Source organism: Lipophrys pholis, assembly GCF_963383615.2.
Source record: "Lipophrys pholis genome assembly, chromosome: 8".
NCBI classification, from domain to species: domain Eukaryota; kingdom Metazoa; phylum Chordata; class Actinopteri; order Blenniiformes; family Blenniidae; genus Lipophrys; species Lipophrys pholis.
This window is the reverse complement of record NC_137630.1, coordinates 6,779,816-6,806,256: the sequence shown is the minus strand read 5'-3', so window position 1 is coordinate 6,806,256 and position 26,441 is coordinate 6,779,816. Positions and strand designations below refer to the sequence as shown.

General features: G+C 41.1%; 1 protein-coding gene across 2 annotated transcripts; it reads right to left on the bottom strand.

Annotated features, from left to right (window-relative positions):
• Positions 1-1,823: 1,823 nt before the first annotated feature.
• Positions 1,824-26,441, bottom strand: LOC308112873 (interleukin-17 receptor D). Of its 2 annotated transcripts, none has more exons than XM_080468655.1 (12): positions 26,208-26,441; positions 18,193-18,277; positions 16,600-16,758; positions 14,131-14,249; positions 9,537-9,660; positions 8,310-8,348; positions 8,063-8,208; positions 7,864-7,938; positions 6,818-6,884; positions 6,348-6,503; positions 6,086-6,258; positions 1,824-4,482 (listed from the first exon to the last, which is right to left on the bottom strand). In XM_080468655.1, exons 1-12 carry the CDS (start codon positions 26,322-26,324, stop codon positions 3,928-3,930), a joined length of 1,815 nt encoding a protein of 604 aa, XP_080324781.1. In that variant the 5' UTR covers positions 26,325-26,441; the 3' UTR covers positions 1,824-3,927. The 2 variants fall into 2 exon arrangements, with proteins under 2 accessions (XP_080324781.1, XP_080324782.1); XM_080468656.1 differs by having other exon boundaries at positions 1,825-4,482; positions 9,558-9,660.

The following is a 26,441-nucleotide window of genomic DNA, read 5'->3' as shown; positions in this document are numbered from 1 at the left end:
TGTATGAAGGATACTTGAATGTATAAAATATTTGAATGTATGAGGGTTTTAGGACACATGAGACTTTGAAGAATTCTAGAACACGTGACAATTTTAGAATGTTTTTTTTTTCATTAACATTTTTAGAATGTGTCAGCCGGCCTGATTTGGCGATCTCCTATATAGATAATAAAACTTGCTTTCACAGCAGCTTCCCTTTGTGATTTCGCTTTGGTGAAAAATGTCTGCTGGGATGTCAGATTCTTCTTCAGCTCCTCTACCTTTTGGAGCTTCTGCCCTGCGTCCAGGTTTTTGAACTTGTCCTCATGTTTTGTCTCGTAGTGCCGTCACGGCGTTGTGGGGATTTGTAGTGTGTGTTATTGGCGCACCATATCACAGGGCCATTAAAAACAGATCCAGTAAAAACCTCTGATGTAGGGACGCCCTACAATCCATGGGCAAGTGTCCCCTGAAGACAGGTGTCCTCTCTTCGGAGGGACGGGTCTCAAGGACAAATTGTAGGACCAGTTGATATTGAACAAACCAAACACCAAATATGTTATAGTTATTTCAAAGCACATAACAGTACCAATACAAGATGTATACAATACAAATACATATGTATATAAGATGTATAATTATTAAATAAGATTTAATTTACTTCAGGGACCACATACAGCCCCGTTTAATTTTGAGAGGACCAGACTGGTAAAATATTGTTATATTAACCTTTAAATTCACACTTCAAAGTTTTTCTTTGTTGTGGTCACAGTGTACGTAATGAAGTGAGACATAAACTACTTGAGGAAATGAAGGAAGTGAACCCAGAGTGTAGTATGGATGCAATCATGTATCACCCGCAGCCTGAATATTCCAATAATCTGGTCCAGCCCAAGTATTTTGGCCATTTCAGTGTCGCTCAGTTTGACCCAGAAAACCTGTCCATTGTCCTCGTCAGGCAGGTTGTCGCTCATTAGGGTGTGTTAACAGTTAAATATGTGTCGGTGCACAGTGACAGGGTGTCGCTCTTACCGGGTCCACTCCTCAGAGATTCTACTGTTTCCACTTATTTCACGGTCTGGTGATGCAGTTTTTCGTCTGTCAAACTTGCCCTTCAAAGTCTGACTTTGATGAGTGAGTTTCACAGAAAAAAAAATTAATGAAGCAGCGCAACACCGGGTCATGACATCAATAATTATATAGTTAAATAAGTCTGTTTTTTGTTGTTTTATTTTACCTAAAATTAATTGGTATTTTAATGGATGGAAGAAACATTTATGTATTTAATCCCAATTTTAATGACACATTAAAGTAAATATTTGATGATGCATTTATGTATGTATGTATGTATGTATGTATGTATGTATGTATGTATGTATGTATGTATGTATGTTTATTTATTTATAAAAAAAAATGTCTAGGTAAAATCAACAATATCAATACATTTCTTTACCGTGAATGAAGAAAATGATGTCCTGTAATTTTCTGGTATTGTCCTGGCAACTACAGCTGCTGGCATTTTGCTGTAAAAACCAACAAAAAAAAAACTTTTAGAGAGTATGCAGTTTTAGATATTTAATATTTTTGATTAAAGATGATTTTTAAAAGACCACTGTGCCTTTTATTCTCATCTTTTGTGGTTTAAATGTGATCTTTTTTTTTTAGCTAAGAAAGATGATTTTGTTGTCATTGTATGCCTTTTCTTTATTCTTTATCTTTTTCTTTATAATGATTGCTCATTCCTCTGTGTCAATACAAACACTTCCATGAATTTACAACATCGGTTTTTACACGTCTTGTTGAAACCTGTGGAATCCGATGCAACAGATGAGACGGAGAACAGTTGCTTGCATTTTACTTTAATAAAGTTTATATGAACCACGTGAAATAAAAACTTACAAAAATATACTGTATTAGACAAGATAACGTTATTTTGAATTTAAAAAAATGAGACGACTTACTGATACATTCGTATGCAAATTGGATATAAAGAGAAATAAATAATGAATATCTGTAAACATGCACTTGTACAAAGTTAATTTTGTACTTCAAGAGAAATATTCTCACAGAGTAACTTTGCTTTTCCAAGATTACCATTATATATTTGTACAATGTTTATAATATTTATAACCCATGTCCTGTATGAGCCGCGAGCTGCTAAGTCAGGGTGTGCTCACCGTGGACTCCGTCACATTCAGACCAACAGAACCAGAGAATCCTGAATTCTTCATGTAAAACATGCTGATGATACCCAGCAACGAGAGCGCAGCTTCTCTCTCATCCACTATAGGCTTCACACAGGGGGTGTGGCCTATTCAAATAGGACTACTAACTTCAATAACACATCACTCTTGAACTTTCTAAAATTAAAAACTGTTGTAGAGATTATTATTCGTTTTTACTTTCAAAAACTCACACAGCTCCAAAATGATGGCTTTCTGAAAACATTTTTTAAAATAGAGATTAAATTAAATTTGTAATTTATCGAGTTGTGAAATGGTCGTGTGTGTGCGTCTGTGTGTTCTTTTTTGCTGGTTAGCGGCTGTGAATTTGAATTATCTTGTCAGTTTCAATATGAAGCTTTTTCAGAATACCTCATCTTCATACTTCATTTTAATTATCTCCATCACAGATTCAACAAATTCACAAATAAAAATGCGAGTTCTATTGAATTATTCGTAGTTTTATCTTCCAATTGTGTGTTTTCTTTATTAGAATGTCTTCTGCTACTTCATTTTGCAGAGATTTCTGTGTGTTTTCTTTGCCCTCGATGTGGACTGGTTGGTTTACTTTAGCCATGCCGAGTGTCCTTCCTCCATAACTCTGAGGTGCACTGAATTAATGCACAAGCAAGGCAGTACAGGAGCTGAAAAAAGGAGCCTGTGAGTTCACACTGAGGGTAATAAAACCCAAACTGATAAACAACCTGTCACGAGAGAAATAAAAGTTATATGTTTGGACTGAGATCTGACTGAGGACAGATGTCTATTAAAAAACAAAACCAAAAGTTGAGTTTTAAATCTTCGTTTTGATGGATGAACTGTCATCACAGCAGTCACCTGTGGTTGGGTTGTATAGAGGAATCTCAATACTATTGCTTGGTCACGACTGCAAAACATCGAGTTTGTAACATTGCCAAAAGAGTTTGAATCCTCAAAACATTTGAAGTCTATTGCATCTACTATAAATCCCTTCCTATGACAACGGAAAACCGAATAAGATTTCAAATTGACCACGCCCCCTTTACAATGCCTCGAGTGTTTCTGTGATCAGAAACAGGTTAAGGCCCCGTTCACGCGGCGACGTTCCAAGTGAAAACGCCTCGTTTGTGTCAGAAAAGTTTTGCGTTTACATGGAAAAGATACTGAAAACGATGTAGTGATCATGCCGGGCCACGAGGTGGTGCTGTTTGCTTTTTGTAATGAAACCACACATACGTGTGTGCAGAGAACAATATGCTATAAACGTCAACACAATGGAGAGTGTTCGACATTCGCATGGTCAGATTAGGAATTGGATGCTATTAGAGGTGAATCTTGCGCTCCTCGCTTCTTTTTGCACTTGTTTGTTTGATAAGTTGTTTGTTTTGTATCTGGAAAGTGCTGTTCGGGTTCTTTTAGTATCACAATGGTTGCTTGTTGGAAGGTTTTTGGATCGGTGTGATAACTGGAAGTAGTATATGTCGTGATATCATAAACAAGGGTATAGTTTGCCCCCCCCCCCCACCACTCGCTCTCTCTGAGCGTTCCCACCCCATTCCTGTCCGGCAGCAAAGAGGAGTTCCACCATAGGAGCCGGTTTGAAAAAGTGACGGTTGTAGAGGCTCCAAGCACTGCTGTCATGTAAACGGACACCTAAAACGAAATATTTACGGCTTCACTCGATGTCGTGTAAATGGAACCGTAGCCAATGATGGAGCGCTCCAGCATTGACACAATCCACAATGAATCAGACGACTGGTTCTTCCGCCGCAGAGGGCTGCCTCTTGGCGTTCATGGCCGCCTCCGCCTCGTACATGGCCCACTGCAGAGCGGCTCCGGACGCCACCTCGGCAAAACCTTCCTCCGAGATGTGGTTTATCTTCAGGTAACCACCGGGCCTGTGCAGCGCCACTCCGTGGAGGTGGGAGAAGACCAGCGGCAGGTCCCTCATCAGCGTGTAGTGAGACGCCAGCCTCAGCTCGGCAGGGATGTCCGTTTCTTCAGAGTACCTGAATATGGCCGCCATGTATTTGGACAGGTCTTGGCCCCGGGCTATGGCCCGGCCCACCTCCTCTCCAATGAGACGGATGGCGACGTCGGAGCTGTGAGCGCCGGTCTCGAGGTCCGGCTTCATCTGGGCGTCGTCCCCGCTCCCTCCTTCGGGCCCCTGAGGGTCGTGTCTTCGGTTGAGGCCCCGGGAACATATGACCAAGATGAAGTCGCTGTCCCGGATGTGCCGGCAGTGCCACGACATGCTGCCCTCCTCAGCCACGCTCAGAGAGTCCCACAGGTCCAGGTACACCTGAAGACCACATCGTTCAAAGTCAGCGGACAAACCACAGCAACACTCTTAAGTGTGACAATAGTCTCTCATGACAGAAATCAGACTTTATCCAGCACTTTGGCGAAATGGCTTCTATACATGAATCCATCCTCCTGTTCGTGTTTTTAAATGAGTGTAATTTGCCTGTTCTACCTGAGAATGTGTAGGGTTTGGTCCCGCTTCCACCAGCGTGTCTTATTTGTAACCCAAAGGTGGTGAGTTTAATTTCCTGACCTTTCCACACCTTTCCACTGTGTTGTGTCCTTGAGCAAGGCATAGGTACCATATACCAAATACCAGCCTATGCTGGGGACGAACCTGTGATGGACCACTGTCAAATCCAGAGGGGGATATAATCTCCCAGCCGCTTAACACTGGGATCTACTTTTTTTCTTAAAGATATTGGTTGATTACTATTGAGATCTATAAAAGAGATAATCTATTCATGCTGGGTACAAACTTTATTCAAAATCTGGTTGGTTTTAATGCATCTGCTGTCACTATAGTAACAATACAAACAAATCTAAATACCGTATTTTCCTAATTATGAGTCACGTGTCAAAAAATGTGTCATGAAAAGTAAAAAAAAAAAGAATTCCCACCAGTGTATAGTAAAACAGAATTAGATAGAATTAGATCAGTCTGTCAGTCAAATACAGTAGGAATAGAGGTATTTCTGTAGTACTGTAGCAGCTTTCTGCTGTCATACAGTGACATCTAAAGGTCACACTTGGTATGTACCCGGTATGTACCTAGCTCACCTGATGTTAGCCGCATATATCAACCTCGCTAGCTAATTGCGTAAGCTAAGTGGCTAAGCGCTAAGCTGTCTAGCGCCTGTTGCGGTGTGGTTTCTGTACTGACAGCTGTGAACATGCAGTCTGCTGCGACGGCGAGTTAGCAACAGTAACTAAGTGGGGCGGACCTTATCTGCAGATGATGGTGTAGTAAATTAATTTACTACACCATCATCTGCAGATAAAACTATCAAAGGGGTCATATTATCCAGCTTTTCAACACTTTCACATGGTCTCGTTGGTCCAGAAACATTAAATATAAAGTTTATTGTTCCAAATCCAGCTTTTCATTGATTTTCCTCCCTTTGAATATTGGATCATAGGAGCTGCATTCAGAATCTGCTGTGTCTGTGTGAGCTGGACTGGCTCCGCCCACACATGCTCATCTTGGGAAGAGGAGGAAGTACTTCCTCTCGTGGTGCCATGTGCCAGAGCAGAGCGGCCTAATTGTGGGAGGAGTCAAAGGGAGGGCTTACCTCTATTGGGATTGGCTAAACCCCTGATGACTCTATATAGGGTTTGATTTCTGATTGGCTGGTTGGAGCAACACACTTTTTAAAAACTGAAACAAGCCAGGAAGAGAGAGGACAGACTGTCTTCACTTCTGGGACGTCATTCCAGGTATGGGGATGATTATTACTTTTGGAAAACCATTAGAAAGTGAATTTTGCATAATATGACCCCTTTAAAGAAAGTAGTTATGTCCTTGTATGCAGTTGTACTCTTTCCACATGAATAATTCTTCACACAAGCTGCATTTCATACCTTTTTTAAAAAAAATGTACCTGAGTGGCCATGTGCTGCTGGATGAAGGCTCCTAAGTGCATGACGGCTTTGACATGAGCCGGGCCGTCAGAGCTGCTGTAGCAAATCAGAAGCCGCGGAGGACTTGATCGGCTTTTGGACAGAAAAACTATTTCCTCTTGAGTCCCACTCTCTTCCTGATGTTTGATAATATCTGAGTAGGAAACAGAAACAGGTTAATAATCTAATCTTCACGCTGTTGTGTTTTTCTTCTTCTTCTCTTTTTTTTTTTTGACTTTGCACCTGGTTTTATGTCTGAGGACTTGAGTTTCTTCATGTGGAGCCCGGGCCTCATCCTGAAGAAAGCCACCACCATGACTACAAGTGCAACCAGCACGATGAGACACAGAGGAAGTATCATGGCCAGGGAGGGGGAGGCGGAGCGCGTCGAGGTCCCGCCTGAGGACGGAAGCAAAGAGTTACAGTAGGTCTGGAAGGAAAAGAACGGAAAGTTGGATGGGAAGTAAAAGTGAGACTTAAAGATAATCTTTCACGACCATAAATACTATTATAATTACAAAATACTGAGAGAAAAGGGCTAAAATTGACTAAAGAAGAGCGATGACTGTACCTCACCTATAGTTAATCCTTCAAATGAGAGATATTTTTTAATACCACAAGCACACTGACTATCAAGAACCGCTTAGCTGATTAAAACATCATATCTGTGTCTAAGAAAGCAGGAGACACAGTGAACGAGCAGATTCTCTCACCTTTATGAACACGCATGACCTGAACGTTGAAGGTTTTCCTCACTGCGTCCACTTCGTTAGCTGCAATCTGTGACAGAGGACACGGTCAGCATGAAGTACATACAGAAAATTACAGAGGAGCAAGTTTTAAATATGTGGAGAGGTCAGGAAAAATGAAAAATGATCGCCTCCTTTATCATCATTCAACTCGTATTTCTCTAACTCCACTTACAGCCTGCGACTCGATACCAAAAAGCTAAAGCTAATTATTTATTTTAAATAACAATTTAAACAGGTGTTATTTGAATGGTCAAACTCTAATGTGCATATTGTTTCAATTTTTGATTGAATTTGAAGAAAGAGCTGTCATGTGAGGACGAAATGTGCCAAAATGTAATAAATAAATTCGGGGTAAGTTTGACCGATAAAATAAATTCATGAAGCAGTGCAATGCCAGGCCATGAAATAATTAATTAAATAGTGAAATAATCAAATATGTTTTTGTTTGTACATTAAATCAATAGGTATTTTAATGAATTAATGACACATTTATAAGTTTGCTTCCAATTTTGATTAATTAATGACACATTTAATCAATTATCTAATGGCGTATTTAACTATTCAATTTGGGCACATTCGGTCCTCCATACTAGAAATGAGCCATATTTTATTTGTTTTAGATTATTATATATAAAATATAAAATAAAACTAAACATTTTGACGAACAGGATGTTATTAAAAGATTTTCAAACACAGCTCGAGTTTGGACCACTGATGTAGTGGTTTGAGCAGCTTCAGCTTATTCACAACATTAAAATCGTTGTTTTTTTTTTCATGAGTTATCACTACACATTTTAAAAGTTTATATTGTCTTAATTACGGCCTCTTGTCTTTTTTTATTCCAAGAGGAAAAACATCAGTTTTATGAAATGGTATATCAGTTTTTAGCTAAACTATTCCGGGATTACACATAAAGGCTTAATGCCTAATAAATCTAAAATGTGTGGAAGTTTTGAACACAAAAGCACTTTTCCAACTATATTTGACGTGAAAATGTTTCATCTTACCGCACAAGTGTAATTGGTTCCTTCTTCGAGGCCCTGCAGCTGATACGTGTGGTGAGTTTTGTTTTTGGTGGAATTCTGGGGGGGGGGGGAAACAAAACAAAACGACATTTATTTTAATGATAAAAGCCCTATAATCTGATATAAACAGAAGGAAACTAGAAGGAGGAGGAGGAGGAGGAGGAGGAGGAGGCGCTCTCACCGGCGTGATGTCTGTGTATTTCTTCAAGCCGTTGGCGTGACACAGGGAGAAGTAGCTTCTGATGCCCAGGTCAGGGGGCGCCAGGTTAAAGGTCACGGTGATGGTGGTGCCCTCCTGCTGGACCTCCACCTGGTTGGGGTACCAGTCTGCAGTCGGACCAGAGAAACAACAGTCACACGTGCAGCTGACCGCAAGAGGAAGGTTTGAGACGCCAGGAGGCGCCGTGCTGCCGGTTTGTGTTGCTCACCTTCTTTACACTGCTCCAGACTGTTCTTCTCTGCACACGCTGCAAAAATAACCAAAACAAATAGTGTCAGTGAGCCTGCAACAGATCAACATTTAACCACTGTGTTTTCATTACTATTCACAATAAGCTGTATTATTATTGTGTTTTTTTATTGTTATTACATTTCTAGTTTTATACAACTGTGAATATAATAAAATCTAAAGTCACTATGATTGTAAGAACTGTAAGCCAAGGACAAGAATGAAATTAGGAAATTCAGTGTGTGTGTGTGTGTGTGTGTGTGTGTGTGTGTGTGTGTGTGTTTCAAGTGTTTTATTTGAAACACTTGAAACACGACATTGAATATGTGCCAATAATGTATAAACAACATATTTCCGATACCGACATACTGTAATCCAGAGTCAACATGAGTGTCGGCGTGTCATAACCACGTGTCCACATGGTCTGTCAGTTTCCCGCTTCCCATTCATTGTCTATGTGAAACGCATGCTGGGTGCGGTGCGGTGCATTTTGAGCCTCGTTGTGTCGCGTCGCCCCCTAGCTGTCCGGAGTTCAACTTCACGTTAATGAGGCATGAGGAGCAGAAGTTTGACGCATCGCAAAACGTCTGAACGGCTGTAGTGGAACCAAAATGGAGACAGATTCAACTGTGCAGGTTACATCTTATTTCAAGCCGAGCCAAGCTACATGCTACATGCTACATGCTAAAGAGTTTCGGGGCTCACACACTGGCGAGGCGACATGCTACACATGATTAAAGTGGGAGTGATACTCAGCGAGCTGGAGAGTGTGGTGGCAGCGATCAGTACCGTTTATCTGTATCTTCCTGTTTATCGGCCGACACCGATATCATCGTGCGTCACTATTTTAAATGACTATTCATTCTAGTAACATGTCAGGTCGGGTCCGTTGTGAGTTCTTTTTAACTTGACTTTTGTTAGAAACTTAGAAAGTAAGTTAAAAATCACAACATTTAAATGTCAGATCTGTTTATTAATAAAAGATGATTAAACATAATATTACACGTTTGAATTACAGTTTTATTGTTAGTCTTAACTTTCGTCATAGTAACATTTCATCTTTGTATATTAGCATTTTTAGCTTTGCCTTGTTTTGTCATGTAAATGTTTTTTAAATTGTTTATTTGTCATTAAAATAAATTGTTGTCTTTAAGATTTTCTCTGTCTTTCCTTGTTTTGTCGAGTGTGTGTGTGTGTTCATGCTCACAGCGGGTGGAGAAGATCTCACTGTGGTAGAACTTCTCCCACTCCTCGGGCACCGGCAGGGCCATGACGGTCACGGCGTACTGGGCCCCCAGGGAGAGACCGGGGAACGGGTCCGACCTGTACACCTGCACAACACCAGCAGGACTGGATCAATACTGCGTCAGTTGAAATTGGCTCCTTGAAATGAATGGCAGATTTATTTTTGAAACGATGCAGTGACGCGTTTCCTCTGCTCATGTAGAAATAAATTATTTCTATGTTGGATGCGTAGAGCGAGATTGGCAAAGGTACCAACAGCGGGACGTGTTCTCTGACGAGAGGACGTGACGCTTGTGGGCAGGGGCGTTTCTAGACCCCCTGGGGGCCCTGGGCAAGAAGGACTATGGGGTCTCCCGGCTCCAGAATGATGATGAATGAAGTCCAGGATGACGGATTATTAAAGAAATACTTTAATAATTAACATGAAAAAAATAACAAATAACATTACTATCTAAACTGAATGCAAACTTTACACACAATATATAAATGCCAGAAAAACTGAACACAACTGAAATGTGCAAAATTTTAAGTATGATAAAAATGCAACCAAGCAAAAAAACTAACAAAAAAACTAAAAAAAGTGGAAAGAAGGCACTGAGACACCTTGGTCTTATATCTTTAGTCCACTTGTAGTGCAAGTTTTTTTTTTCTTAAAACTGCCGCTTGCGGCCTTGGCTTCTGCAAAGGCAGCCACAATATCTTCCATGTCTAAGGACCTCCGAACGTCTCTGTGGAAATCAGTGCTCGTCCTGGGAGCCTCTCCTGGCACACCGTTGACCTCAAATATGTTTTGATAAGAACCGCTCTCACCAGAGGCAACAGAGACCGGAAGAGTCACGAGGAGATGCAATGCAATTGCTGAATAGATCCAGAAGGTCCTCACTGTAAATGTAGTTTAAAATGTCATTTGGGCAGGTGGAGCCGTGGGCAGGGAAATTCTAGACTGCAGAGTTGATCTCTGTGGCAGTAGTGCTTGTCACCGCTGGGTTCCCCCACACACTCATGGAGTCAGAACTTTCCAGAACCATTACTTTTTATTAAATAAACGAAAACTCAAAGACACACAGCCTCTTCCAGGCTCTCGTGCTGTGTCTGTGTCTCCCGCCTGTCCCTCTGTGTCTCCAGCCTGTCCCTCTGTGTCTCCCGCCTGTCCCTCTGTGTCTCCAGCCTGTCCCTCTGTGTTGTCCGGTGTGTGAGGCAGCACACCTGATTCCCATCAGGGGTTTAATCACCTCACCTGCTACAATCTCCAGCTCTAAATCATCAGCGTCAATGTCATGCATTGTTCGCTCCAAGTTCCTGCAACTTGCACGAAGCCACTCTGACTCACCTGTCGCATACTTTTCTTTGCAAACAGGAAACTGTAGAGGACAGAGACATCTTCCATTTTTGAGAATCATATTTTCTTTCCATGTGCCCTGAGGGACATTCTTTTGGTGTGTTTGACAACAAGGACTCCATGTTGATGACGGTAGTAGTGGGGCCCCATTAGGGAGGTTGCCAGACATGTCATTGTAACGTGTCTGGGGGGGGTTTCAAGTTGTGTCGCTGATATCTGCCGTCTGTCGGGGCCTCCTACTACCATCGAGCCAGTGATTACTCGGAAAATGTGCAAAAACACAGTGGAGACAGATATTATGAATGTTATTTCACTAGTACATGGTAGTAGTAGTAGTAGTATATCAGATACTACAAACCATATATCACTATAAAAAGTGTTGTAGTTTGATCGAGTGAAGCCTGCAGTGATTTTGGTGACACTGAACACCAGTTATTAGGTGTTTTTGTCGCGTCTGTCTTCCCTATTGCAGCAGTTTGTAATTTTCAGACGGTCCCTGCACATTATTGTGGGCTGAGGGGATGAAATTATCCTGTTAATGCTAATAAATCCATGCCTTGCCAACTGTCGTCTGACTTTTCAAGTGTTTTATATCATTGCTTTTAGCTCATAATGTTGTTTTTCGCACTTTGAGATTTCCGAATGTAAAATTCAATACAAATAAAATGCATTATTAATTATTATTATTATTATTATTATTATTATTATTTGTATTATTATTATTATTATTATTATCAAAAGCTAAATATACACTACAAAACACTACAAAATTTACACACACAATGAAAAAAGTAGGTACCAGCTGACGGCAGAGTCGTCACTGATTGGAATGTGATTGGTTAAAAGCTTTAATATAGAAGTACACGTCTGGAAGCAGCGCAGCCGGGGGAGAAGCCATGAGAGGAAGCGGACAGACAGTTTGGAGTTATTTAAGCAGTATTCATGGACAAAATACAATCAACATCAGTCTGTGATTCTGATATTTTTTCTTTGGCTTGCAGAGAAGACCTTGCAGACCCTGACGGCCCGCCATTGGTTTTCTGGATTTTCTCGTGTTTTCTGGATTTTGTAGTGTTTGTGGAATTTGTGTGTTTTCTTGCTTTTTTAGTTTTCCCTGGATTTGCTTGTGTTTCTGGAATTCATAGTCTTTCTGGATTTTGTAGCATTTTGATTTTAATTGTGATTTTGGACAGTTTTCTGATATTTTGGAGTGTTTCTGAAATTACAATTTTTTTTTCTTGATTAATTTAGTATTTCGGAATTTTGTGGTGTTATCTAGATTTTGTAGTTTTCTGGATTTCAAGGATTTTTCATGATTTTGTGGTGTTTTTCTTTTTAGCTTTAGTGTTTTCTTGATTTTGTAGCATTTTCTTGATTTTGTAGTGTTTTCTTGATTACTTTATTTTATAGTTTTTTCTAAATGCCACAGTGTCCAGACTCTAGAGCTTATGTTGCTGTGTTTTGCACTTCCAGGCCACCATACCCATCTAGAGAAATTCTTCATAATTCAGGAGGACAACGATCAACACATCCTGCATCTGTTAAAACAGCTCCACAGCAGAAGAGTTCAAACTGGAACTCTGAGCAGAAACTCCTCACCTCACACATATTTACAAAATAAAGTCACTTTATTGTGTTCACGATGGCACACATGTGGAAGTGGGAGTTAATTGTGTGGATAATGGTGTTTACTGTCATGCGTGTAAGTGTCCGCTGGGCGCTCCAGGATATGCCTGTTAGAGCAGGGAAAGTAAATTATACGCTTGTCCTGATGTGCTTTCTCTTTATGTGTAAAGCTTTAGAATGAAACTCAGCATAAAACGCACACAGCTGTTTCCAGTAAAGAACCGTGCTCAGCTTGGAGGAGCTGAGAATATGGGAACACGCCAGGAGGTTGAACATGTTGAGAAAATTACAGGTCTAATGAAATTTAAAGTCCACACAAGAAAACTATAGATTTTTTTTGTTGTTTTCAAAATAAAAAAACTGAATTAAAAAATAACTTGTGAGCATTCCTGTGAATAAATCGTGTGTGTTCCTCCTCCAGCGTCTTGACCTCGGCCTTTATAAAAAGCTGGTTCACACATTGGCTGTGTTCTTTATTCACCCCACATCTGGATTTGATTGTTACAGCATTTTCTGTTTGTTTTGGGTCTGAATGAATATCTGGGTTTTCATTCATTTCTTGCGTGTGCTCAATTCTTTTTGCTCACTTTAAGCCGATCGCACAAAACATGAAGTCCTTTATCATCACTTTAACCCATTAATGGGAATTAATTCAAATATTAATATAACTCCAGAGTGTTATCTAAAAATACTTAATAAACTCTGATGATGAAATAAGTAAAAATAAATTATCTTGCCCGACATTACACATATTCGATCGCACTCAAAAGTCTTTAGATAGTTAAAACTGGATTTCTGTGACAGATTCACATCGAGCACCCGCGTAATATATAATTTTTTTATAACTTGCAAAAAGAAAAACCTGAAAAATATGACTTATCAACAGAACTGACCTTTGGCTAAGCCACGCCCGTAACTAAGGCTTAGCCAAAGGTCAGTTGGGTCATGTGTCTGTTATTTTACCAGCAGCATCTATCTCACTGTTTGACTGCCGCCTTCAACATGGAGGATCTGTATGCGGACGCCACCAAGTAGTGATCTTCCAGCATCTTCTGTGAGAAGGAATCGGTGAATAAAAGCGTCTCGGGACGGCTGAAGTGATGAAATTGTGCTCAGTCCATTTAATATTGACTCTTTAATTTCCTCCCCTGGTGATTACAAAATAGGAAACACAATTATTAACAGAGTTTTGGATCCATGGCCAAGAAGACGAAGACCAAGTAGAAAATGTGCCACATGCCCAGAAGGGGTGTTTACTGTCATCACCATGGTAACAAAGATGTTTAGCTCATATCAGTTCATATCAGAGTCGAATTGTTTTGTTGCCTGATTGAAGCGAGACCACAAGGTAATGTGTTTATTGCCAATACTGTGACAAAGTCGTATGTATTGGTGATAAAAGCTGAATGGGACGTTAAAGAGGGTGGAAGCTACCTCACATCCACGGGACTCATTAGAGCAAAACACGGACAACTCGTCTCCGCTGACGTGAGTTCAAGCTGTTGCCCAAGCTTTACGCTCGTGTGCAAAGAACTGATGTTGTCAAACAGCATGCCGGACAGAAAACACAACAAACCTGGAGGCTACGAACCTTTTGAGCGTGAGAAGCCGGCAGGGAGACGTTACGGTGGAAGAGAAAGAGCTGGCAGGATAAAGTCGACCCTCCCAGAGCCTGGAGCAACACCTGAAAGCCTCGCAGGAAGGCGATCCCTGACGCAAACACACAAGAGGCGGCGTTACATCAGTGGCCCGGGAATCACACACACTGTCAAAATCTGTGTGTGTTGCATGTGTTACGCTGGTTCTGTGCATGGTCGGTTGAACTCGTGACGTGACAGCTTATCGTCATCATTATCATCATCATCATTAGTCACAGACACGCACACACAGCGTCAATGGAGAAGGATTCTGCAGGAGCTTTCATGATTTATGGGCCGTGACTGAATAAATCTTTTATGTGTCAAATTGTAACATGAGGAATTACCCTGAAGGGGGCAACTTGAGCTTGTCAAACTTATCAGCCCTCATAAGTTGACTGACTCTTGTGTAACCCTGGACTGGCAGACATGCTATGCAATTCCACAACAACACTGACCAGAAGCCACCCCAGAAGCAACCCCAGAAGCCACCCCAGAAGCCACCCCAGAAGCAACCCCAGAAGCCACCCCAGAAGCAACCCCAGAAGCAACCCCAGAAGCAACCCCAGAAGCCACCCCAGAAGCGTCAGAGGAGGGACGAGCTGTTTGTCTTTTAAAGACGTCTTGGCGAGTTTACCTTTACTTTAGGCCTCTCTTATTATTTAATGGAAGCCCAACCTTTTTTTTCTTAAACCTCGGTGAAAACAAAGCAGAAGTGATGGTCTTTGGTGGCACCATTGATGGTCTTAGGTGGCACCATTGGGAACCACCCTATAGACCTAAAACTTTACACCCAGATGAGGGCTGTGGTGAAATTTGCCTTTTCCACTTGAGGCACCTCGCCAAAATAAAGCCTCTGGTTTCGAGACAACACCTTGAAGTCTATGCTTTTATTACCGGTCCGCTGGATTATTTCAACGCTCTATTCATGGGGGTTCGTGTAGCTTCTATTGGTCCCCTCCAGATGGTGCAGAACGCCGCTGCTCGTCGTGTGACTGCTACACATATAATGAGCATATCTCACCCGTTTTACCGTCTTTAAACTGGCTGCCGGTACATTTTAGGATCCATTTTAAAATCCTTTTATTTGCTTTTAAATCTGTCAACAGCCGTGCCCCAACCCACCTGTCTGAGCTGATTCTGACCCCCCCGCTCGCTCTCTCAGGTCAGCGAATCAGCTGCTCCATAAAAGGCCTAAAACCAAGTGAAAGCTGAGACGGGACCGTGCCTTCGCTGTCATTACCCCGAAGATGTGGAATGACTTGCCTCTGTCCACCAGACAGGCTCTCCTTCTCTGTCTGTTTTAAAAACAAGCCCTAAAACTCACCTGTTCTCTTTGGCCTTCGGCCCCACGTGGGCTGTTGACTTTTCACTCTACATATTTCAATGTCTTTTATATTACCCACATTTTTATCCCTTTTGTTTTAACTGTGCTTGTTTTATTGTATTGTCTGTATCTTTTATCTGTTTTTTGGAAACATGTGCACTTTTACGTAGATCTTTCTTTGTACAGCACTTTGACTCACTGTGGTGTCAGATTGGAATGCTTTTACAGTGGCGGTGCCAGAGAGTTTTTTCTGCTGGTGCTCTGGGGGAGCTCGATCTTTCAGTGACAATGCTGGGGAATATAGGCATCTCTAGTTTATTTTCTACTGTAACACTGTAACCACACCATGCACGTAACAGTCGCACACGTACAGTGATAGCTCCGCTATTTAAAAACAGTATAATGCGACACGACATGTAAGCTATTTAGCCAAAGTGATAAAGATGAACGGTCTACAAGCCTGCCTCTTAAACACACCACTGAATGGAAACTTTGCACAAAGATTTCACTGAAAAACACACAGCAAGTTTTCATTTCAGCCTCACACACAAAGACACTGACTCCTGCTGCCAGTCACCAAAACCTCCAGTGGAAGAAAAATATTTGGTTCAATGGATCTAACACCAAATAGGCAATAATCATCACTCACCATAAGATGTCATAATAAAACGATACGTCGGTTGTTGTGGTTGAGAGCGAAGGCATCAGTGATTTTGTCACTTTTTTTTGCAAAAACTATAAGTAAGTTACGCAGTCACCAGGGAAAATGCGCTCTTAAAGGAAGTTGTAAGTTCAAAGGTTAACGCATGCCCTGCTCTGATTGGCTGAACCCCCCCCCCCCCCCCCCCCCCCCCCCCCCACACACCGCCAATGTGCTTTTAACAGGTTTTTATATTGGGATTTTAGTGGTTCTTTTATTTACTTCATTTTTAATCCTGTTCAAGTGTCCCCACAAGTACCTGTGCTCCGTGCCGTTTTTACTGTTCTGTGTTTCAGATGTCTGTGTGAATAGACAGATGCCCTCTTCTGCTACTGCAGAACAAATCTACAGATAAAGTCAACTTGAACTTGAACGTGATAATCTGCCTGAACATACCATAGTGACTGGGCCTCCAGGAGACGACAATCGTGTCCGATTTGGGCTCAGGGTCGTTCAGGAACTCCACCTTCACGTCGTTTGGTGCTTGAACGTAGTGCTGACAGATTTTGGGGTCCTCTTTCCCAACCAGCTCAAAACACGGCCAGGGAATGCAACCTGAGGAGGAGCAAGAGCAGACACATGAAGATTATCAACCATTTCAAGTGGATCAGAAATAGTTAAGAAAAGTTAGCATTTAATTAATTTCATGACCAGCCAAACAATGAAAAAAGGTGATACGGCAATCATAGTGAGTAATAATCAAGTTGTTTTTTAATCTTTGCTTTACAAAAAGATGTTGATTCTGTCAGCGGTTATTTGTGATTAAACAGGATTGTGACTTTTTGTGTAATGAAGAAGGCGATATGCAACTTGAGCATCACAATAATATTTTATCATGACTCAAGTTACGTGATGTTAATCCTTAAACATAACACCACATCACTATCACATGTTACATTGGGATCAGTCTTGCATCAAGACGATATTACATTCCGACTTAGCATTGTAATGGCTGAGCATTGTTAGCACTGTTATTAGTATTGTAATAATACTGAAAGTTTGCAATCAATGCACTACATTGTCATTGCAATACAGTAATAAAATGACATTTTGTTAAAATTCCAATGAAACTTAACATATATTTTAGTCAAAATAATTTGGGATATGGAATCCTTGAAAATGAATTGTACTTATGATGGGAATGTCCCCCCAACTCAAAGCAAAGCTACTGTTATATGACATAAATGAATAGAACCCGTAGTCTTCTATGTCCTTTCTTAAACCACCATTACAGTTTTGTGTACTGTTTGTCGGTTCGCTAGTACTTAGCTTTAGTTTACTCATTAACTACTATAGCAACTAACAGGCAAAAAGTACACACTAGACAAGAATCATGGGGTGAAATGAAGTTGCATATCTTTCACATAATCTCTGGCAATTTCCATTTCTCATATTCAGGCTCACCTAGTTAGTAAATTTTAAATACAGGCCTAATATGCTAATGTTAGCATGCTATCACGCCTGACAATTGTTGTGTTTAAATGTTTTAACAAAGAAATATTTATAGTTTTGCTCTACATACAATGTTCAGGTAATGGTGGATTGTTCTGCAAGTATTTAGCTGTAAAACTATTTTATACAAGTTGTTTGAAAGGTAACACGATTATCTGATAAGGATTTCAACATAAAACACCCAAAGGAGTTGTGTAAATTCAAGGATTTCTGTGACAGTCAGGAGATCAAAGTTGATCCCAAGATCTTTGCATTGCACATCAACACTGTTAAATTTCGCCTCAAATATTTGCCAAGAGATTTTAAAGTCTCTCTTTCCCATGTGCTGTTCATAAATAAAAGCATTGTTTGCCCTTCAGGCTGGCCTGTGTGCAAAGCCTAATTCAAAGAGCAAACTTTGTCATGTCTGCTCGTTATAGCATTTCATGCTAAGTGCTGCTGACGTTCGAGGAAACCGCATTCTGTGCTAGAATACAGCTTTTTTTCAGTGGGCACAAACAACTGCAGGATGGTGAAGCCTCTCCCGGTTAGACTTACTTCCAAACACTCCGATGGAGCTGAAACCCAGGGCCTTCCTGACCTCGCCTCTGGTCACTCGGCAGTACTCACATGCTGATTCACCCTGTGGAAGAACAGCAGTATGTAGTCAGGCTGCACACTTCAACTCCTTCCACGCCAAAGACGTAAGTCAGTCACACGTCCAATCCTGACATTTATAGTCGAACAAAGTCTGCCAGACAATGCATCATGAGTACATTGAGTTCCTCGCAACCCAACATACACTTTTTAAAACGTTTGCATCGAGGACATGTTTTCCAGTTAGGTCTACAAAATGCACCACAATTACTGTTGGCTTTTTATGTCTTACTATCCGCGTCATCTTTATGAGCTCCTACAGTTTCCTCATAAAATCCGGACTTGTGGAGAACCAGATCTTTTCCCTGTGTACAATAATTGTAGACTATAAGACTGTGAATGTCCAAAATGTACAATTTCAGTTTTTAAAAAACTGAAGCCAAGAGATCCAACATTAATGGACTGTTATTCAGCTCCTTTAACTTTTCCCTTCCACTTTTTCAAGACCCTCTATCAAACTATGGTTCACAAACCAAAATTATTATGAACCATTATTATCTGGCTTTATTGGTCAGACTGAGTGACCTATATTGGTCACAGCTATAAATCCCCCGTAAACATTAGCGCATTGTATCGGTGTTTCGGATTAACTTGTTTCCTGTTAAATGGTGACTTCCTTCAGCGTCCAGTGTTGATGCTAGTAACATATATATTGAAATAAGACTCACACATTGTAAATGCTGTTAAACAGTGTTCATCAGATCAGCTACGGATTTCTGTCGGGTTTTTAACATCTGTTATTAGCAGCAACAAGATGCGCTAAGGGGTCACCAGTTAACAGGGAAACCACTTAATGTGAAACACAGAGAAACTGTTCCCCCTGAGTCGGGCCTGGAGTAGACGTGGACAGACACAGACACAGAAACATCCTGTTCTCAGTAGAGCTCAGTAGAAGAACTTTTAGACTGGATGACATTCAGAACCAAGGCTGGATTTGAGGAAATACACTTTGAATACAATTTTTGTTGGACAAATGACACCGATGTGTCAAAGTGTTGAAAAACTCTATAGCCGCTGTTCCACCGCGCAGTACGTTGCGGAGCGGGAGGTTACGGTACGGTAAAGCGCACCCAGGAAGTCCCACCACAGAAAGTCCCACCACAGAAAGTACGGTAAAAATGTAGGCGGGGTTGTGAACGACTCGGAGAGCGTCCAGCGAAGAACACGGAAGCGGCCGGCGGCCGTCCGAGTCGTTTTCTGTGACTCGGGTTAAACTTTCTCATTGTGAACCACAGCGTCTGGCTCCTGATAAATCTCCTCCTCCTGTTCCTGACGGAGGAGCGTCTGTATCTCATTGAAAGACCGATGTCAAGAAAGATGTTGAGTCGCGCGCCGACTTTTCAATAAACCCAGTTAACAAATCAACCAGTGAGCGCAAAGCGCTGTATGTAAACAACAACAGGAGGGTTTACGGCCGATGAAATAATTAAATATTGTGGGCAAGTCGAGAGTGACGATCGTCACCACCAATCAGCAGACGGCTGCGTTGCAGCTCCTCCTCACAGACCCGTTCCTCGGTCCCCGGAACCTCAACGGAGGGGTAGCGGAAAATCGTAGCCGGCGGTCGCGGGTTCTTTCCGTACCATCCACGACTTTTCAGTCGGACCGCGTGAAAACCCACGACGCTCCGCGACAGAAGGTGCGGTGGAACCGCGCCTTATGATATGGGACCTTTAAAGCACATCTCAGAGAAGCTGTTTGGTGTCTGTGTGATTGATGCAAAGAACATAAAGACTGTTGAAGCAGTAACATTACACCGTACGAGTGAAGTCCAGTTCACCTTTAACTGTGCCGAGGGTGTAACTGACTCCCCGCTTTGGTCCACGCATCTCCTCACATTTCCCTCACATAGTGATCAAAGCTCCTTCACCACCAGACCAGACACGTACAATTAAAAGCTGTCACCTCTAATGCAAACTCTCATAATTAACTGTAAACTCACACTAACATCCTCATTTGCACATTTTGATTTTCCTTTATTTCCCCACAATGACAACATATCATTTTCCGAGCCCGATCCAAATGCAATAAATTATATTTGTTGACAGTTTCTAATTAGAGGTTTTCGCTTTAAAAATGATTTAAAGTCTCCGCAACCGCATACCACTGTAACATTTATTACCATCTAGCATTTCATTTTGTCTGTGTAACAACATACCAGTTATTAGTTCTAGTTTTCCCACACACATTCCCTCCCCCAGCGAAAACATCCATTCTGTTCATCACATATCATCACAGTGGCAAAAGACACATAAAACCCCTTTTTGTTGGAATGATTCACTTTTTGCCTTCACTTCACACTTCACACCAAAAAAAGACCTATAAATTCAGGAATTTGCCAGAAATTTCATGGAACGTAATTTTTGCTCACTTTAAGAAGCAAAGTTGTGATTCTGTCACAGTCTATGTTAATGCCCAACCAATATAATGACATGGCAAAAGAACGGATGCGAGGATTTGTGAGTTTGACGTATTTAATGAGCAGCACTTCTGTTGACCTATGAAGAAAAGCCCTGCAGGAAACCAACGTTGCACAACTCAAAACGAGCGAGGTTTCATCTGTTAATGCTCTCTGACGCCAGTGAGAAAAACTACTGAAAAGCCACATGTGAAGTCAAAGCGAAGGCTCCTGGGAATACAAAACCTGAGACGGTCTCCATTCGAGTTACAATTTTCCATCACAACAACGTTGTTTAAAGATCAGTCAGCAGTATTGACGGTATCAGACCCCAAGAGTCTAATGGGAAGTAATGTAAATAATCGAATTTTAATAATAAAAAAAATGTAGTCCAGTTCATGCGACTGTCCAGAGTTACTTGTTGATCTCGATGTGATTCCACAGTTTATTCTGTCTTAATTTAATCTCAAACAAAAGGGTTAATTCAGTTCATTCTACCATCTGCTGAGTTACAAACAACGTCTGGTTTGAATCTTTGGTTCCTGTCAAAATCATTAAATTAAAAAAAAAAAAAAAAAAGATCAGAGAGCCGATTTAAGTGAAAACATCTGCACTAAAAGACCGAATAACATTTGATTTGACCTTAAGATGTGCGAAAATAAAAACAGTGAAGGAAACCTGAACGTTGCCTCTAATGAGCCAAGACCGGACCAACAGAGGCTATTGCATTTCAAAACATCTGCATGTACTTACTAATCCCGGTTCAAACACTGGACCTGCACTGACGGCCCGTCAGAGCAAATCATTAGAACATAACTCAAAATGTATATCTTTCTCAGTCCGCACCAACAGCACAGGTTCTGTTACTGAGAGTATCCCCTTTGGTGATTAGAATATAAAACAAACAGAAAAAGGTGTTGTGCAGCAAACCTGTTTAATAACAGTCATTTCTTTAAGCTGAAGAAGAAATACCCATAAAAACCGTGACAGCAGTGAATCCGGATGCTCCTGTTTGTGTGGTTTTAACAGCCTAAACATTAAGACTGAGATATGTAGCTCTATTGCCACTCTGCGCAAATTAAAAGAAAGCTTCTAAAAATGGGATTTTGTGTTTTTCCAAAGTATACCATACTTTGGTCTCACTCTGAATATATTCCAATAAAATACCAAACCAATAAATCTTTACAAATGAGTCCAAATTCAATCTTATTTAAAAAGAAAAACATTAATGAAATGGTGCCAATACCATTGTGGTCACCTAACCTCATTTAAAATTCCTAATCCAGAAACCACTAACAGTTTTCCAATAATACTACTGCGTTAACGTTTACTCTTTTATTGTAATCCTAACCAATAATACTGACAATAATTCTGCAAGTAAAACAAGGACATATTCATTCTTATTACTGACTGGAACGATTCAATATTAACCCAGATGCTTAAAAGGACAACTTTGTGTGTGGAGATATTTAACCTAACGGGGATGATGGAGAGACTTTATATTAAAGGTGTAAATATTTGACATCAGTGGGTCAGACTGGGTCTTAATCATCATGGTACACAAATTAGCACATTGCTGAAGTTGTGGTTCGGTGATGTACTGGTGACCTGATTCATCAGCCGCCGATTTTAATTGCCCAATTAATATTGTGAATTAACTAGTTTATGAAATGAATGATTCAATAAGTTTCCCCACGACGTGCCTCGTTGTGTCAGTCACGCTTGTCTGTTAGCTCGTTCTTCATCCATGCTTTAATGTGACGCACTAACAAATATAATCTGCCGATGTTTCATTTTGCTAAAATCTTTCATTCCCGAATATCAGAATCGGCCCCAAAAAATCCATATTGGTCGGGCTCTAGTTGAAACCTGTTTCCTCTCGCATCATCACAGCAGTCTGCTGCAAACGTGTTTTCACTTGCCCACACAGAATGTATTTTATATTAATAACTCGGTCTCAGTGTTGCGTTATGAGGACACAGATGTAACAGCAGTTACTTTTACGGCAGAATATTCATCTTTTTGAATTTTCACACTCTGCAGTCATGCCAGGCAACGAACACACCGTGGTGCAATCAGGCTTCCTCATGTTTCACTCCCCTGCTATAGGCTAACAGCGACATTTTGAGACAAACACAATGGTAAAATAAATGTTAAAAAAAAAAAAAAAAAAACCTTCAACTGCATCAATAGTTAGGCAGAGACCTTCAGATTTACCTCTTGAGCTTTTGAAAGTGCCACTACACATCACGACATGTCTTTTCAAACTACATTGTTTTGTCTTATTAGACGTCTAATTGATTTTAATTAGTACATTTGATGGGTGCTTTCAGTTGATAAAAGTAAAGAAATGTTTACTCCGCCACTGTGGGCTTTGTGTGCAGGGTCACCGCTCGACGAACAGGTGGGAAAAATGAGTGAGTAAGAAATACTGCATCAGCCTCAGGCCTCACCGTGCCTGTGTGTGTGTGTGTGTGTGTGTGTGTGTGTGTGTGTGTGTGTGTGTGTGTGTGTGTGTGTGTGTGTGTGTGTGTGTGTGTGTGTGTGTGTGTGTGTGTGTCACACAAAGGTAGTTAAGCTGTCAGGCTCAGCAATGGCCGTCAGAAAGCCTTTGTAGCCTAAATGCTTACTTGCACGCATGCTATGTGAGGACGTAACTCGCTTGGTGAGACTTACACAAATAGGACGGTGGAGATGTTCGAGACGTGTGTGAGGTTCTTCCTGTAGGTGCACCGACGGAAAGCCACAAAAGCCACTGAAACTCGAGTTGTTTTCCTCTTCTTTTGAAGGTGTGGTTTAGTAAATTCTGTTTAAAAGACTCTGTGATCTTTTTTGTCTTTGTCTTTTGGGTGTTTGCATACAGGAGAAGGTGTAAAACAGCGTGCCGAGACTCACACCGGTGATCAAATCACAATTTCGTGACCCGGAGCGGTCTAATGGAGCCTGTATGTGCAGTATTCGGGGCTTTTAGCCCGGCTCGAACATGCACCGCGGAAGGGCTTTAGTCACATTGTTTTTGTTATTTTCAGCAAAGCTGGAGACCTTGTGTGATACTGTTTTTGTGAATGAATTGAGAAAAGCGTATAACGTCTCTCCTCTTGTTCACAAAGACCGCTCAAAGTATATATTTACCAAGCTGCAACTGACAATGTCCAGACTGAAGGGTTTCTGAGGTGAACGCCGGTCAGGATTAAAATATGGAAGTGTTCCATCGCAAAGAAATGATGGTGGAAAGGATCGAAAAGAAGCTCCATGACGAAATCAAAGCAGTCTTCCACAGCCGGTCCCTACATCTGTGTGCAATCGTGTCACAATTAGCGGATAAATTCTTCAGTTACGGCCACATATTGAATTTCTTAGACCATCAAAATCCAATCGGTTCATTTTGGAGCCCTCAGGTAGATTTGGACCAAATTTGATAGAAATCCACTCTTTCGTTCACAAAATTGAGGAACCATGAGCGAAAAGCTTTCTCAAGTCAAACAAGTTTTTCAAAGTATTGGTACTTTCCATCAGTGGGATTGTGACAGATTGCCGTAATGAAAGCCTTCTCTTTGGCAACACAAAAATTGGTTTATAATGGAACACATGGTGCTGGATGGAGTTATGAGAAGTTTAACGATCAGATCTGACGTGAACACACCAAGAAAGGTCTCAGACTTTTATTTAGAGGCAACATAGAATATGTGCCGAGGATGTGCCTGAGTTTGTCACACTAATTACCTCACGTGGCTCTGCGTCAGAAGGTGATGCATCTCCTCGCTCTTATGACTGTTTACCAGCGAGGAAAAGCTTTCAATCTTCATTTTTAGATTGATCAACTTTCGAAGGAAGGGACTGGTGTGGCTCGATTAAAACCTTCAAGTTTCCCGTTTATGATAACTGGCCATGAGGAGAACTGACTGGCAAATGTTCCGCATTTTTTGTGTAGCTCAGCAGTTCTGCCTCGGGTAGGAAACGAGCTCAGGAGCGACTATTTGTGAAAAATGTGAAGAGATTGCTTCAAGATGTTCTTTGCCTTATAGCAGCAGGTAGAAGACACACAGTCCATTGCTGTCACCTGCAAAGAGATTCAAAAAGAAAAGTACGGCCACTGATCAGCCACTACATTAAGACCGCATGCCTAAGATACATAATACAGTAGAGGCAACCTGAAGGAAATCCACTGAGATGGTTCTGCGTTGTATAATAAAGGCTTGAAATCTGAGTCATCAAATTACCTGCTACAAAAACAACACAGGATTGGATAAACAGGATATTTTTAGTTTTTATATCCTGTATCCTGCAGCTCGGATGCTTCCTGTATTGTTTCAATTTAAATGTCTTTATTTTTCTACTTATACCTCATGGTCAAGTCGCACATTAACAAATCATTCAGTGCAAAAGGTCAAACTCAAAATGGCATAGACCAACTGTGCATGTGTCACTTTCTGCAGAGAAGTACTAACCCATTTATTTTTTTTAAAAATCATTGCCTCAGAGAGGAGAAAGAAACAGTCCAAGACTTTTTACACAAGTTTTTGCAAGATTCCTAAAACTATCCATCATCTTGTGACATGTCCAGGGTCGCTGGAGCCAAATCCAGCTCAGATACCCGGACAGGTCAGCAGTCCATCACAGACTGGGTCAAACTAAAACTCATGCACTTGAATGTGTGTCGTCTAACTTCATTTTCAGTAATGACAACCCAAATAGGCAGTTATTCATAATACGCTAACGACAAGTGGAATGTTCTACCTGTTGAGCTCAAAATAGATCCTGATTTGAGTCCATGTAAAATCAAGGTTTCTGAAGAGGAGTCATAAATGTAACAAAAATAACAAAGTTTTGTTCATTCTCTGCATTTTTAGGTTGTTTTATTTTGATAACCACACTTTTATTTCCAACCTTCTTCAACACAATGGATGTATGTATATATATATATATATATATATATATATATATATATATATATATATCCTGATTAGTTCAGGAGCAAAACAATTCTGTTTGTGAGCAAATGGGTCAGTCATGACGCAAGTACAGTCTGTCTGCAGATAGGACAGGTGTTGTTTTCATTGTGAATAATTTTAATAATTCTTTTAATGTTGCATCATCATAAATGCATAGACCTGTTTTACTCTATATTCGTTTTAAGTAAGACTAGTAATGGAAATTGGAAAACAACCGATGGAGGTCAAGGCTTATTTCAAAGTGAGAAAAAACGCCATCAATCGAATGCATTTCCACAAACACTGAGAGCTTTAAATGTGTTTGGGCTCCACGGGTGTTGTTGTTGTGAGACTAACTCGAACCCTAACCCTAAAGTTGAGGGGTATTAACCTAAACACCTCCTCCTCCTCCTCCTCCTGCACATGACAGTCAAAAGACAAACAGAGAGGGAACTTAAACAGACGGCGTGTCTAATAACAGAGACGACCACACCAGATGTTTTCTTGCAGGTGAGCAACCGTGTCTTTGCCGTTGGAATCCAGCGCCAGAAAACCAGTCAGAGAGAGAGTGGTGAGACGCCTCCTACCTGTCGGATACAGTCCAGGCTGCAGTCCTGAGGGGTGATGGCCTCGGCATGATCCTGAGCCCAGGGAGTCTGAGCCAGGAGCGGGAGCAGGTAGAAAGTTAGAGCTGCCCTCCACATGCTGCTACAGCCGGCACGCCATTGTCCCGCACAGGGCCACGGTCCACAAACTGGCAGAAGGAGCGGACAGATCTGAAACGTCGATGCGCTGAAGCGTATTGGGTTGGTGTGCGAGAG